This window comes from Panthera leo, chromosome D4 (assembly GCF_018350215.1).
Source record: "Panthera leo isolate Ple1 chromosome D4, P.leo_Ple1_pat1.1, whole genome shotgun sequence".
Classification (NCBI taxonomy): domain Eukaryota; kingdom Metazoa; phylum Chordata; class Mammalia; order Carnivora; family Felidae; genus Panthera; species Panthera leo.
In genome coordinates this window covers 56,153,208-56,167,167 of record NC_056691.1, presented here as the reverse complement: position 1 = coordinate 56,167,167, position 13,960 = coordinate 56,153,208, and the positions used below count along the sequence as shown (strand labels likewise).

The 13,960-nt window shown below is 46.9% G+C and overlaps 2 protein-coding genes across 5 annotated transcripts in view; one reads left to right on the top strand and one right to left on the bottom strand.

Annotated features, from left to right (window-relative positions):
- The window catches only part of DNAI1 (dynein axonemal intermediate chain 1), a 58,986-nt gene extending 55,773 nt beyond the window's left edge, over window positions 1-3,213 (bottom strand). The window contains exon 1 of the mRNA XM_042913657.1: window positions 2,983-3,213. Within this exon, the coding sequence (XP_042769591.1) occupies window positions 2,983-3,012 (30 nt within the window). The 5' untranslated portion in view covers window positions 3,013-3,213. The remainder of the gene's footprint in view (window positions 1-2,982) is intronic.
- Window positions 3,214-3,382: 169 nt separating this feature from the next.
- The window catches only part of FAM219A (family with sequence similarity 219 member A), a 55,005-nt gene continuing 44,427 nt past the window's right edge, over window positions 3,383-13,960 (top strand). For all 4 annotated transcript variants that reach the window (XM_042912352.1, XM_042912351.1, XM_042912350.1 and 1 more), the window contains exon 1: window positions 3,383-3,843. In XM_042912352.1, the coding sequence (XP_042768286.1) occupies window positions 3,784-3,843 (60 nt within the window). In that variant the 5' untranslated portion in view covers window positions 3,383-3,783. The remainder of the gene's footprint in view (window positions 3,844-13,960) is intronic.

The window sequence follows — 13,960 nt, the reverse complement described above, 5'->3', positions numbered from 1 at the left end:
CACTCCCCACTAGTCTCTTCATCTCAGGCGTTCCCCTTCCTATACTTCTTTTTTTTTAAATATGAAATTTATTGTCAAATTTGTTTCCATACAACACCAAGTGCTCATCCCACCAGGTGCCCTCCTATACTTTAAACACACTCAAAGGGGGCGCCTGGGTGGCTCAGTTGGTTGAGCATCCGACTTGGGCTCAGGTCATAATCTCACGGTTCGTGGGTTCGAGCCCTGCATCGTGCTCTGTGCTGACAGCTCAGAGCCTGGAGCTTGCTTCGGATTCTGTGTCTCCCTCTCTCTCTGCCCCTCCCCCACTCATGCTCTGTCTCTCTGTCAAAAATAAATAAACATTAAAAAAAATTTAAACACACTTAGATCAAAATTTCTAAAGAATAACTCCAGGCATTCAGAACTCATATTCATTTCATTTTCAGAATTTAATATATTCCAGGCATTGTGCTATGTTCAGGGGAATCAATGATGAATGAGACAGACATTCTCACTATGCTATCACATAGTCTAGGGGGGCTATCACCCTATCCCGTCTCTCCAAAAAGAGGACTTAATATCTTACAGAATATGACAGCCAAGCTGAGACCTGATGTATGGCTGGAAAATGAAGAAATTTGAGGTAGAATCGCATGGAAAAGGTGGACACAGACAAATGATTATACCAGGCAGGTAGAGGAAACATCAGTTTCAAAGGTCTGGAGGAGAAGAGTGTGTGGATGTCATTTTCCAGGAAGTGAGGGCAGTTCAGTGTGCTGCAACTATGGAATTTTCACAGAGCAATGGTGGGATCTGAAGTAGGTTTTGTGGCAACAGCTAGACCTTGCAAGGCTTTGCAGGCCATACAAAACAAGTTGGACTTTTGGGACTTTATCCTGAGGGCAAGAGGGAGTCACAAGCTCAGTCCTGACCTTCCCTTTACACTGCAGGCAGCCAAGTCATAGATACCTCCTCCCTGAAGCTTAGGCTGCTTCAACCTGTATGTCTCTCTTCCTGCCAGACCCAGTGATCCCATCCTCTCTTATCTTTGTATGCCTGTGTTCTCTCTCCCCTAGAGGGGGGAGTTGTGCTAGGTTCAGGGGAACCCCAGAGTTCCCCAGAGTTCCCAGAGGAAAGGCACAACTTCTCAAACCTCTCTAGACTGTCGCACACCCAGCTCACCAGTAACCCTGATTGACCTTCACTGAGACAAGAGAGTGAAGAATACAACCTAGCACAACCCAACCTTTTCTCACACCCCACTCACCAATATTACACATTAAAACAACTCTTCCCTCTAGGGGGCAGCACTGATGTGTCCATAGCCAGTGTATACATATGTGAACATAGGGTTGTTTCCATGCGTCCATGTGTATATGGCCAGTTGACCCAGCTTTTCTGCTTCCTATCTGCTGTCACCGCTCTCTGCTCTCAGTGAAACTAGACTCTAACGTCTCCCCTAATGGGCTGGAGAAACTGACCCCAAGCTTGTTCAAACTTTAAGTGCCAGGAGACACAAATCTCATCTGCAAGTGACAGAAAGCAATGGTTACCTGGGCCTGCAGGGTTGGGAAGAACTGACTGGGATGAGGCACAAGAAAACTTTGGGGGTAGAGGAAGTGTCCTATATCTCAATTGTAGTGGTAGTTCACAAGTGTATAAATTTGTCAAAACTTGTCAACATGTACAACTAAAATGTCCATTTCATTGTATGTGAGCCAGACATTAGTAATGCTGAATTTAAAACAAACTTTATGTAAATTAAGTCAGTAGGCCCAAGCACTGTATATGAGCTTAAAAACACAGCTACCCTGACATAAAACTAGGGCATGGCCATACAGGAACAGCAGCCTCCTTGTAGTTGCAGAGATCTAAGAGAGATGAGTCCACCTGCTCTGGAAGGACAGGTGAAAGAAGCAAACTAGCAAAGACTAATATGGAGAAAGCCAAACCAAAATATGTAAAGTCACAAACAGCATGGACACAGATTTGCTTTCCAAACCTCAAAATTCCTAGATCTGAGTGAAGGAAACTTAGAATAAATAAATAGAAGTCCTGCTTCACAGTCAGAAACCGCATATTAGTCCCAAGGTGATAATTCATAAAGGGTTTGGAAAAAGTGAATTCTTAAAGGACTGAGTGACAACCACAGAGGGCTCCTTGAGAAGCTGGGCCTTACCTTACCTTCCAGAGTGATGCTGGGGAGGAAAGCAGAACTCTGTACTTGGTGGGTGAAGGGGCTAACTCTTGGGTATCCAAGTTACCCAAGGGATGACATCTGGCTAGGTGGCAACAAGGACACAATGTTCAAATGGTTGAATGAGTCACAGGAGTGGTCCAGGGACTCACAGCAAAGAGAGACATATGATGCTCCAGAAATAGTGGGGGCCAGTGTTTGGTGTGTCCAAGTGTGTGATGTGGGGGTGGGGGGCAAGAATGGGAAAAAGATCTCTCTTCTCTTCCTCTTTACCTGACCTCTCTCTCCTCACAAGTCTCCCAGCACAGAAAATCTAAGCCAAACTCCTGTACATAATCTGTTCTGTGTCTCCTGTACAGTTCTCTTGCACTCCCTCTGTGGGGTCTCAAAGGCCTGTGTCCCCACCTAGCCCAGCGCTGGACATACAGAAAACGGCTGGAAAAAGAATTTCTTTGGGACAAGAATATAAGGGCAATGAGGAAGGTATTCGTGGGAGTGGGGGTGGGAGGTAAGACAGATGGACTGGTCAGGACGGTCTGTGGTGTGACTGGAGAGAGGGAATGGAATGGCGAGGGGAGGACAAGTGAAAGGAAAGTGGGAAATAGTGGATCAGGGGCAGTGTGTGAGAGAAAGCTAGGATTAGAGGGAGAGAAAAGGACAGGGTTAGAGGTCAGTGGAAACACAGGCAAGGGGTCACAGAGAGAGAGGTTAAGGGTCAACAGGGAAAAGAAGATGAAGGATCAGTAGAAGATGATCAGTGTCCTCAGAGGTCATTGGGAGAGGGCAGTCGGGGTGTGTGGTACCTGCTTACGAGGCGGCTGTTTATGGGGCATCTTGGAAGAAGCAGGAAACACCTCAACACTTGGAACACCTACAAAATACTCTCTCGCCTGAGGATTAGAAATGTGTTTGTCCTCTCGATCACGCACAGGAAATCCGGATTCTCTTTCACTTCAATTCCCAGTTGCAGGGGTTCTTTGGGGACAGCAGTCGATGTGGGTCCCCGCGCCCTTGCAGTATAGAATCGGCTCCTCCCAGACGCGGTTGCCCAGCAACCAACCTTTAGCCAAGGCGCAGGCGCCTCTGACGCCCCCTCCCGGCTCGAGGGAGAGGCGGGGCTGGGCGCGCGGGGAATCTCCGGCTCCACTAAGACCCGCCCCCTCAGGAATAAAACGACCCGCGGCCGAGCGCATTAGAAACTCCTGCATGTGGGCGGGGCTGGAGCACCCAGGCACCACCTCCTCATGAATAATGCAAGTCCAGGCGGTGTCCCGGACCCGGAAGTGGAGTTGCCGAGTCACCGCAGTGGCTGAGCTGCTGACAGGAGGCGGCGGCGGAGGAGGAGGCGAGGCAAGACCTGCGGCTCGGCCGGGCCCCAGCCGCGGTAGCACTAAGGCAAGCCCACGGAGCCACGCTGGTCTCAGTCAGCCAGCGAACCTCCCACCCCTCGCCCACCCCTCCATCTGCCCCGACGCCTGCCCGCCCGACTCGTCCCGGGCGGCCTAGGCTGCACCACCCACCCGGCTACTGGGGCCGCCGCCCCGCGCTGTCCCGTCGGCGTCCCTGGCCGCGCCCGGCCCCGGGCCCGCTCGCCCGCCGGCACCATGATGGAGGAGATCGACCGGTTCCAGGTGCCCACCGCGCACTCGGAGATGCAGCCGCTGGTGAGGGGGCGGGCGGCGGGCAGGCCAGGACCGGGAGGGGGCGCTGCCCGAGGGGGAGGAAAGGAGGGAATCAGGCTTTGGTGGCTGTGCGGAGGGGGCGCCTTGGGATGGAGCAAAGGGAACCTTGAAATCGCATCGCCGGGGGAGGGGGACTTGTAGGACTAGAAAACCGTAGGAGAATGAGCGGGCTGACAGCAAAAAGGCATGTAAGGGCTTAGGGCATAGTCAGCAGAGACAGGCCAAGGGAGCAATGGGGAGGGCCGTCGGGTGGAATGTTTGGGGCACAATGGTGTACACCGCTAGTGGAGGCCCTTAGCTGGGAAATGAAGGAAACTGTCATAGGGCACCGCCGCGGCCAGGCCCAGGGGCTGGGATGAGAGGTGAGGAGCCGCTTAGCTTTAGAGGCCTGTGATGCTCAGCGCGGGGGAGGGGGCCAGGGAGCAATTAGGCTAAAAGGGACTGGGAGTAGGCTTGCAGAGGAGGGAGCATGCCTGCCAGTTTGCTGGATACGGATGGGAATTCAGGCCTGGGCCAAGGACCGGTGGGCAGGGGGTCGGTGCAGGACCCCTGAATTATGTTCTTCTGAGGAGAGCGCAGGCAGTCTAGGCTGGGGGTGCTAGAGCTGGAGTCGAGGGGGAGAGAGCTCGGCGGCGAGGTGGAGAAACAGGGGCGCGGATGAGAGAGCTCTGGAATCGACGGGAGAGGGGGCGGGGTCGCGCCGGAGCCTCCAGTGCCCACCCTTTCGAAGAGCCCCCAGCATCCTCGGCCTACGTGCTTTGAGTCTTTGCTGGGCGCCCATCCTGCTGCCTGTCCGCGGTCCGGGAGTCTGGGAGGAATGATGTCATCGCTGCCGGCGCGGAGGGGATGGAAGGGGGAGGGCGACGCGGGCGACCGAGGCCAAGCTTAGGGGAGACCATGCCCTATGGCCACCGCTCAGGGGGGATTACCTGACTGGCTTGTACGACCGGCGGTGGGCAGTGGGGCGAGAGGCGCCGCAGCGGCCTAGCCAGCTGGTATAAGGAGAGGGGGAAGGGAGGGAGTGCCCCGCTCTGTTCACTTTTCCTTCTTCCTTCCTCCTTGGAGCCTGAGGGGGAGCTGGAAGGAGGCAGGGTAGGCCAGGAACCTGAAAGGCGTGGATGCCCTACTGTCTGAGCTCTGCTGGAGCCTAGCAGAGCTCTCCAAAGCTTGAAGATCTGGGGCTCCCTAAGGCTCCTCCTTGTATGTTAGGTGGGGAGGTGAGGAATATGTTCCACATTTGGGCCCCTAGACCCCTGGCTAACAGATGAGCTTTGTAGCTTCCTGAGTAAGTAAGCTGCCCATTACAGCAGACCAGACAGACTTTGTCAGGGACCCATGACCAACTCTAAGCCACACCTTTTGGGGGATGGTAGAGAGAATCATTAGGAGCCACCTAGCAGGAAATGAGCCCTTTTCCCTTTTTGTTACTGCTTAGTTCTAGAAGCCCAAACAGAAGCTCTACATAAGTATACAGTATTAAACTGGGGAGAGAGATGCTGATGGACTTTTTTTTCCTAGGCTGATACCATCATTGGAATATTTGGGGGCCAGAAAATCCTGGTGAGAAGTCTGTCCCATGAACTTGAAGAACTTTAGGCTGGTTTAAGAGGACATTCTTTTCTGGATTATCTTTCCAACCAACCTGGCTTGTCAAATTAGATGGCCCTTCCAGTTCTAAGCATCTAATCGAGAACCAAAAGGGATGATGGATGAAATAGGAGGGAAAGGAGGTCCAAGTTAGTCATGAGAAGAAAACAATGAGTTGGTTCTTGCCTCCCATCTGGGGTTCCTGAGAAGGTAGTCAATAGTTGTCCAAGGAAAGGGGGGAAGGAATGAGGTCACAAGGCTTTCTTAGTTGTCCTTGGTACCTTTGTTATTGCCTGAAATTCCCAATGATAGTTTGAGTAAATAGTGACCCCAGAAGACTCCTAAAATGCCCTGGTCTGTGTGACTCTGGATTAGAAGTGCTTATGTGAGGAGGCACTTATCAGAAAAGCTGTGGTTGCCTTCAGACCCTTTTCTTGAAGGCTAAAGGAGTCCTCTGTAAGAGGATACTTTGTTGAGGTTGATGAGAGTGATGGGAGTGGCAATTCAGTAATCCCCCCCTTTAGGGGCACAGACATTGCCCTGTAGATTTCTGCTTCTTGACCTCTGTTTCCAGGTTGAAATCTAGAGGATCCCCAGAACTCTTTAAATGCTCTGTGTATTATTGAGACTAGCAGATTCTTGTGTAGCATTTCTGAAAGAGCCTTCATTGCAGGGCATAAGGAATCAAAACCGTATACCACAAAAGAGAAGAGCAAAGTGGCTCTTTAGAGGTATTTGAGTAGACCATAAAAACTAGGGTCCCAGGATCAAACTCAGCTGTGACCTATTTATTATTTATTGAGACCTCTAGGAAGTCTCTCCTCTCCTCTGGATTCAGTTTTCTCATTTATGAAATGAAGACAAACTATCTCTTTAAAATTTAAGCAATAGCTCTTCACTCTGTCTTCCAAGGAATATCATAGGGAGTTGATATCACTGATTTAGCTAATTCATTCACCAAATATTTATGTAGTATCGTCTCTGTTCCAGATCTTATACTAGGTATTGGGGACACAGTGGTTAGCAACACAGACACAGTTTGGCAGAAGTTTATTGTTCATGCTTACTCCTTCAGTGTGGGCCTGCCCCTCTGAGGGCAGAATAGGGGCTGTCTCCTTTAGCCCTAATGGAAACAAGGCAATGCTGGTATTAGCTTCACTGCTCTTTTCTGGACCAAGCTGTACTGATAAAGGCCTATCACAGGGACTCCATCATTTAAATAACCCTCCCTCACCCATAGTGGTGGAAAGAATCCAGAAGCCATTCCTTACTTAAAAGGCTCTTCTAGGGAAGAAGATTTTTATTTCTTTTTTTTTTTTTTTTTTTTTTTTACTTGAAAGAGAACCTCAGGCTTGAAAAGGAGGTCTAAGAGAGTGGCAGAAGCTGGGAGAGAAGGCACAGCCAGCAGATCTGGGTGTTTCCAAGGTGCTAATTTAAGCATTAGTTCCAACTAGTGGGAAGAAGAGGAAGAGATCCCTGCCCTGTTGTTGCTGCTGCTGTTGCCACAGCTGCGTGGAGCCTCCTGTCTGGGGTGGGAGTTTGCCTGAAAGGAATGGCTTCCTTTCTTTTCCCATCACAATTATTTAATTGGCCTGGCTGCATCTCAGCAGCTGAACCAGGCCTGGGCCTATCACTGAGAGCTCCCCAGGGTCTCTTCCTGTCTCCTTATGAAAGGAATGAGAATTGCTCTTGGAGACCTAGTCCCTGTGCTCCACTCCTGCTGTGTTCATCTCCTAGACAATCCTGAGTGTTTCTGAACACAGATTTTCCAAAGAAACTTTCAGGGATAAGTACACCTTGTACTCAGTTTTGTGTCCAAGCCACACATGCACCTCACTGATCTAGGGAAGCTCCCAGATATCCAAGGGTCTCTGTTGAGCAGTTGGGTTGGATTTGGGCTGTTGTTTGTGTGAGTAGCAGGGATAGTGTCTCTGGCCCTATTTGTCTGTTGGGCTGGTTGGTGAGGCTGCATAGTCTATGTCTTCTCTTTGGCTTCAATTGGAAAGGAAGAGATTTGTTGAGGGGAAAAAAATGGAGCTTTTAAGGACTTAATTATGTCAGGCAAAATCTTACCTCTTGTGCTCTCAAAGACCTAAGAGACAACCAAAAAAAAAAAAAAGCATATGGCACCATATGGGGTCTCTGTACGCCTGAAAGAAATGCTAGTCTGTCCTCCTTGAAACCCATATTATCCATTAACTCATTTGTTTAGTTCATGAGCATATGCTCATTTCCAGATACTTTAAGGATAGAGACAAATGAGATTTCTCCAGTAGGTGGCCAGGAGAAGGATGGGCTCAAATAGCTATAGGAAGCTCTTAGATATATGTCAGGAAAGAGTGGAAATCAGTGAAGGGTGCCCCTGAGTAATAGTGGCACCTCCCTTGGAAGAAGATGAGGAATACTGAGGTTTTGATCCTTTGACCACATGAGTTTGGAAAGGTATCTGAGGCTCCTCTTGCCTCTTGACACTCATGGATGGGGATGGTCAAGATAGTACTTCAGTGAGTAGGCCACAGTAGCTCCTGAAAGTAGCAGAGAGAACATTGTAAAGAGAGCAGGAAGCCACTAAGGGAAACTGACCCATGTGTATCCTGTGGTCTGGGAGCCTCAAGTTACCTTCTTGTGGTCAGATGGCTTTTCAGTTTAAGAGTAGGTTCTCCTAGTGGGTGCATGCGGCTTATGACCCAGTAGTACTTCTCAGGTTTTGGGAAGAGGAACACCCTCTTCTCTTTTCCTATATTGCAAAGGGAGGATCAGATTTGCTCAGGCCTCCACCTTCTCCTTTACTACTCCTCTCTTCAATCAACAAACATTAAGAACTTACTTTCTGCCAGATGTTGTGTTGGGCTTGATAACACAGATTCTTGATTCAGGAATACACACAGTCAAGATGGCTTGAGGTACTATGGGTAATTAGCACTGCACGAAGTAAGAACGACGTCAAGCAGGGCCAAAGGAAAACAGGAAGGGCTCTCATCAAGTGATCAGGAAAGGCTTCACAGAGGGGACATTGCTGAACTGGCTCTTAGAAGAAGACTAGCAGCTTGGCAAACCAATAAGATGAGGTGAGGGTAAGGGTTCCAAGCAAAGGGCATGGAGGAAGAAACAAAAGCGTGCATTTGAGTGAATGAAGGGTTGTAATTAAGGGAATAAAATGGTCAAATTTGAGTTTAGGACTATCACTCCAATTCTGGATGAGAGATGGGAGGTGACATTGGAGGCTGGAAAACGAATATGGAGGTGGTGCAATAATAATCCAGGCAAGAGATGATAAAAGCCTACGCTAAAGCAGAAAGAGAGGAGGGACACATATATAGATCCTAATACAGCAGAATAGGCAGGATATGGTATATGTCTGAAGTTCTGATGGAGAGGTCGGGAGTCAAGGATGACTCTCAGGTTTATGGCATGGATATCTGGAAGGCAAGAGGCACCATCACCGCCCCAGGAAATTGTCGTGGTTTGGGAGGTTGGGTCTGTGTACCTCTTGGCTTCAGGGACTGCTTATATGGGAGAAGTCTGCTGTTTTCCTTTGCTCTGCTGTTGAAACTGCATTCTTGGGGTTATGAGGGACCCAGAAGTCCTGGAGCCAAAGACCAGAGTGACACTGGCCCCAACAGCCTCGAAAAGGATACTAAGACATGTGCTCACCTGCCAGTAAATACTTTTCTCCTGAAACCTGCTTTGATGAATGCAAGCAAATTGGTGGCAGTAAGGAGTCATGGTATTTTGTTGTTGTTGTTGTTGTTGTTGTTGTTGTTTTCCCAGCAGCGCTTTGATGAAGGAAAAATAAAATCCTTTGTTGGCTAAGAGAGTTCTTTATTTTGCATTTTCTGGCCTGGCCTTTTAACATCACCCTGGTTAAGCTTATAACAGTTTACTCTCTACTTGGTTCAGCTAGACTCTTTCACTGACTTCTTTTAGAATGGGTGTGTAAGTTACCGCTTCACTTGCAAGAGTCAGAATGGAAAAGGACACATACCCCCCTTCTCTGAGACCAGCCTGGAAAGCTGCACTTGGGAGAGAAGCAGTTTCCAGGCTGCTATCTTCCAGGCAGGGTGTACCAAGGGAGCAGGCTTCTAGAGTGAGATTGCTCGGAGGTGACTTGTCTTCTTAAAGGCCCCAAGTGTAGTCTCAGTTGGCAGGTGCTTCCATGGGCAGCTGGGTGTTAGGCTGAATCATTTCCAGCCCCCAGCTGCCTGCTGCTTTTGACTATTGCCCATAGTGAAAAGAAATGGAAAACAGAGCCTTCTTCACTTGAACCTGATTCACCTCAGGCACCCCCTCCCCTACTTGAAAGGGCAGATGGAGCCTTGTGTCTGGAAAGGATGTAGGAGACTCAGCTTCTTGGGCTTAGCTGCTTCATGCCTTCCAGCAGACCCTGGGAGAACAGGTACAGGGAGCCCCAAAGAGAACTGGAAGAGGAGAATCAGACTAATAGCAGATACTCAGAGATGCTAGCTGAAGCAAGAGGCATGGCTCAACAGGCTCTCAAGTCATTGTTCCCTAAGGAGACTCTAGTGGGAAAGTGGCCATCCGGGCCAGAGAAAGGAAGGAAGGAAGGGGGCAGAGCTGGGACCAGCTTTGGATCTAGCTCTGCTCTGGAGTTCAGAAATTGGCACATGACCCAAAGACTTCACTGTGGGGCAGCCAGATGAACTCCTTGACTCTAGGAAGGGACTCTGGAGTGGAGAAGCCCACTAGAAAGGAGGCTCATGGGGTCTGGCCTGGAGGACCTTAGACAGGGACCAAGTAGGAGTTCCCTCTAGGTGATACATTCTTAGGAGCTAGTTCAAGCAGATATGTCATTGCATTTGCTGTTGCTGCTATTGTTATTTAGCAGTGCCAAGTTGAGTATCAGGTGGTTCTTGAAGGTCAATTTTAAGTTTCTATAATAACAATGATGTATTTATGTGCATAAGACGGGACTAATGGCCACAAAGGGTGTTCTCTGACCATTCCAGCCCTGAGAAACGTAAGTATGACAAAAGGCCACACTCAGGCAGAAACAAGCCCAGCTACTGTGGTACCTGGCCTGGTTTTTCCTGTTTTCGTCACCAGACTTTGGCTGTCCTAACCAGAGTCCACCCCATCTATCTACAATACCTGAAGGGATACTTTAACTAAGATTTATTGAATTAACTGCATCTGAATCATGGAGTAAGAACCATACATATTTTACTATGTAGTTAACTTAAACATAATTATCTACAAACTATAAATGATTTATAGTTCCCATAATAATTTCCAGTTTTATCTTTGTAAAGGAATTGGTGAAGCACTTAGCGAAGCATGGCTTAGACCAGCATTTTCTATAGTATAATTCTTAGAAACATTGGTCCTTTGAGATACTTTATGGGGGAATAAAAAAGATCTATAGACAAATTCCTTTGGGAAACACTATACACTATCCCATCACAATGTTTACTAGTGTTTTAAAGGCTCTGAGAAGTTCTGCAATAAAGAAACCTTTCCAGCTTTGTTTAACCCAATGTTTCTCAAGTTTGTGTATCTATGGTAATTTTTAAAAAAATATTTATTTATTTTTGATAGAGAGAGGGGAGTGTAAGTGGGGGAGGGCAGAAAGAGAAGGAGACACAGAATCCGAAGCAGGCTCCAGGCTCTGCGCTATCAGCACAGAGGCCGATGTGGGACTCAAACTCATGAACCATGAGATCATGATCTGAGCTGAAGTCAGACACTTAACTAACTGAGCCACCCTGGCACCCCTATGAGGCCTTTTTTCATGTTACATCTATTAACATTCTACAGAACAAATGTGGTTTATGGAATACTCTTTGGGAAATTCTGTCTTAGAAATTAGCCTCTTTTTTGATTCAGTCTAGATTTGTAGTATTCCCAGTTCATTTAAGTCTCTTTTATAACCCACACCATTTTATCCCATGCTAGTCTGTAATGGGATGTTGCGGCTTTATGTCAAGGTCTGGACTTACTGCCATTAGTAGGAAGTTCTTGGTGAACTTTGGTCAATGCAAAAGCAAATACCTAGTGCCTAGTTTTTCTCATGATAATACTAAAGGCATTTTACTTCCTTTCAGTCCCTCTACTAAATGTTGGTCTAGTGAAACCAGTATTTTTACCTTTAACTTTTTTTTTGACAGCTTCATTGAGATATAATTCACATACTGTACACTTTACCCATTTAGTACTTTACTTTTAATCTTTGTGTGGTTGCTGCTTGCCTCAATTCTGTTTCTTCTTTTTACCTGTGGGCTGTGCTCTGCCCTTTTGTGTTGTGCTAAGCAGGAGAAACTATAAAGATTATAGTCATCAGAAAGAAATCTCTCATCAGAAGGAATCCCATCTCAACTGGGATTTAAGCTGAAAAAGTGATTTCCTGATTAGGTAGGGTACCTCAGTACTTCCTCTATGGTACCATTAAATGTGCCCCCTGGTCTTAGCAGCTCAAAAGGCATTCCCGAATAATCATTTTACACTCCCTACTCCATGGGCTATATAAAGCATGAATGATAAGCAGGTTTCACCCCTTGTATCAATGTCCATTGATCAGTAGTGGCTGTCTGGACCATGTATTAAGGTGGATTCTGAAGCAGAGTTCTGGGTCAGTGAGAATGAGTGATGTGGTTGATTTTCCACATCTGCCATAGTCTTTAGCGGGGGAAGCATAATTTCTGCTTGCCATCCTGGCAGCCCTGAGGCCTGAGCCATCATAGTTATCCTAGGCAAAGAACACAGGAAAGGAAGAATCTTAGAGATGTTAGCCGGCTCAGCAATCTGTTTCACAGAGGGGCTGGACTCTTATGATATGGCTCTCTAAGAAATGAATGGAGACAATGGAATAGAATAGAAACCCCAGAACTAGACCCACAAAAGTATGGCCAACTAATCTTTGACAAAGCAGGAAAGAATATCCAATGGAAAAAAGACAGTCTCTTTAACAAATGGTGCTGGGAGAACTGGACAGCAACATGCAGGAGGATGAAACTACCACTTTCTTACACCATTCACAAAAATAAACTCCAAATGGATAAAGGACTTGAATGTGAGACAGGAAACCATCAAAACCCTAGAGGAGAAAGCAGGAAAAGACCTCTCTGACCTCAGCCGCAGCAATTTCTTACTTGACACATCCCCAAAGGCAAGGAAATTAAAAGCAAAAATGAACTATTGGGACCTCATGAAGATAAAAAGCTTCTGCACAGCAAAGGAAACAATCGACAAAACTAAAAGGCAACCAACGGAATGGGAAAAGATATTTGCAAATGACGTATCGGACAAAGGGCTAGTGTCCAAAATCTATAAAGAGCTCACCAAACTCCACACCCGAAAAACAAATAATCCAGTGAAGAAATGGGCAGAAAACATGAATAGACACTTCTCTAAAGAAGACATCCGGATGGCCAACAGGCACATGAAAAGATGCTCAACGTCGCTCCTCATCAGGGAAATACAAATCAAAACCACACTCAGATATCACCTCATGCCAGTCAGAGTGGCCAAAATGAACAAATCAGGAGACTATAGATGCTGGAAGGATGTGGAGAAACGGGAACCCTCTTGCACTGTTGGTGGGAATGCAAACTGGTGCAGCCTCTCTGGAAAACAGTGTGGAGATTCCTCAAAAAATTAAAAATAGACCTAACCTATGACCCAGCAGTAGCACTGCTAGGAATTTACCCAAGGGATACAGGAGTACTGATGCATAGGGACACTTGTACCCCAATGTTTATAGCAGCACTCTCAACAATAGCTAAATTATGGAAAGAGCCTAAATGTCCATCAACTGATGAATGGATAAAGAAATTGTGGTTTATATACACAATGGAGTACTACGTGGCAATGAGAAAGAATGAAATATAGCCCTTTGTAGCAACGTGAATGGAACTGGAGAGTGTTATGCTAAGTGAAATAAGCCATACAGAGAAAGACAGATACCATATGTTTTCACTCTTATGTGGATCCTGAGAAACTTAACAGAAACCCATGGGGGAGGGGAAGGAAAAAAAAAAAAGAAGAGGTTAGAGTGTGAGAGAGCCAAAGCATAAGAGACTCTTAAAAACTGAGAACAAACTGAGTGTTGATGGGGGGTGGGAGGGGGGGGAGGGGGGGTGATGGGTATTGAGGAGGGCACCTTTTGGGATGAGCACTGGGTGTTGTATGGAAACCAATTTGACAATAAATTTCATATATTGAAAAAAATAAAAAATAAATAAATAAATAAAAACTGAGAACAAACTGAGGGTTGATGGGGGTGGGAGGGAGGGGAGGGTAGGTGATGGGTATTGAAGAGGGCATCTTTTGGGATAAGCACTGGGTGTTGTATGGAAACCAATTTGACAATAAATTTCATATATTAAAAAATATATAAATAAAATAAAATGAGGCAATACATGTTCGGTGGCAAAAAAAAAAAAAAAAAAAAAGAAATGAATGGAGAAAACTGATCTTTCCTACCCTCATCTTCAACATGGATTTTTGAAGTATTGACCTTATATAAAGTTAATAATCCTTTGGAAATAGATAGGCC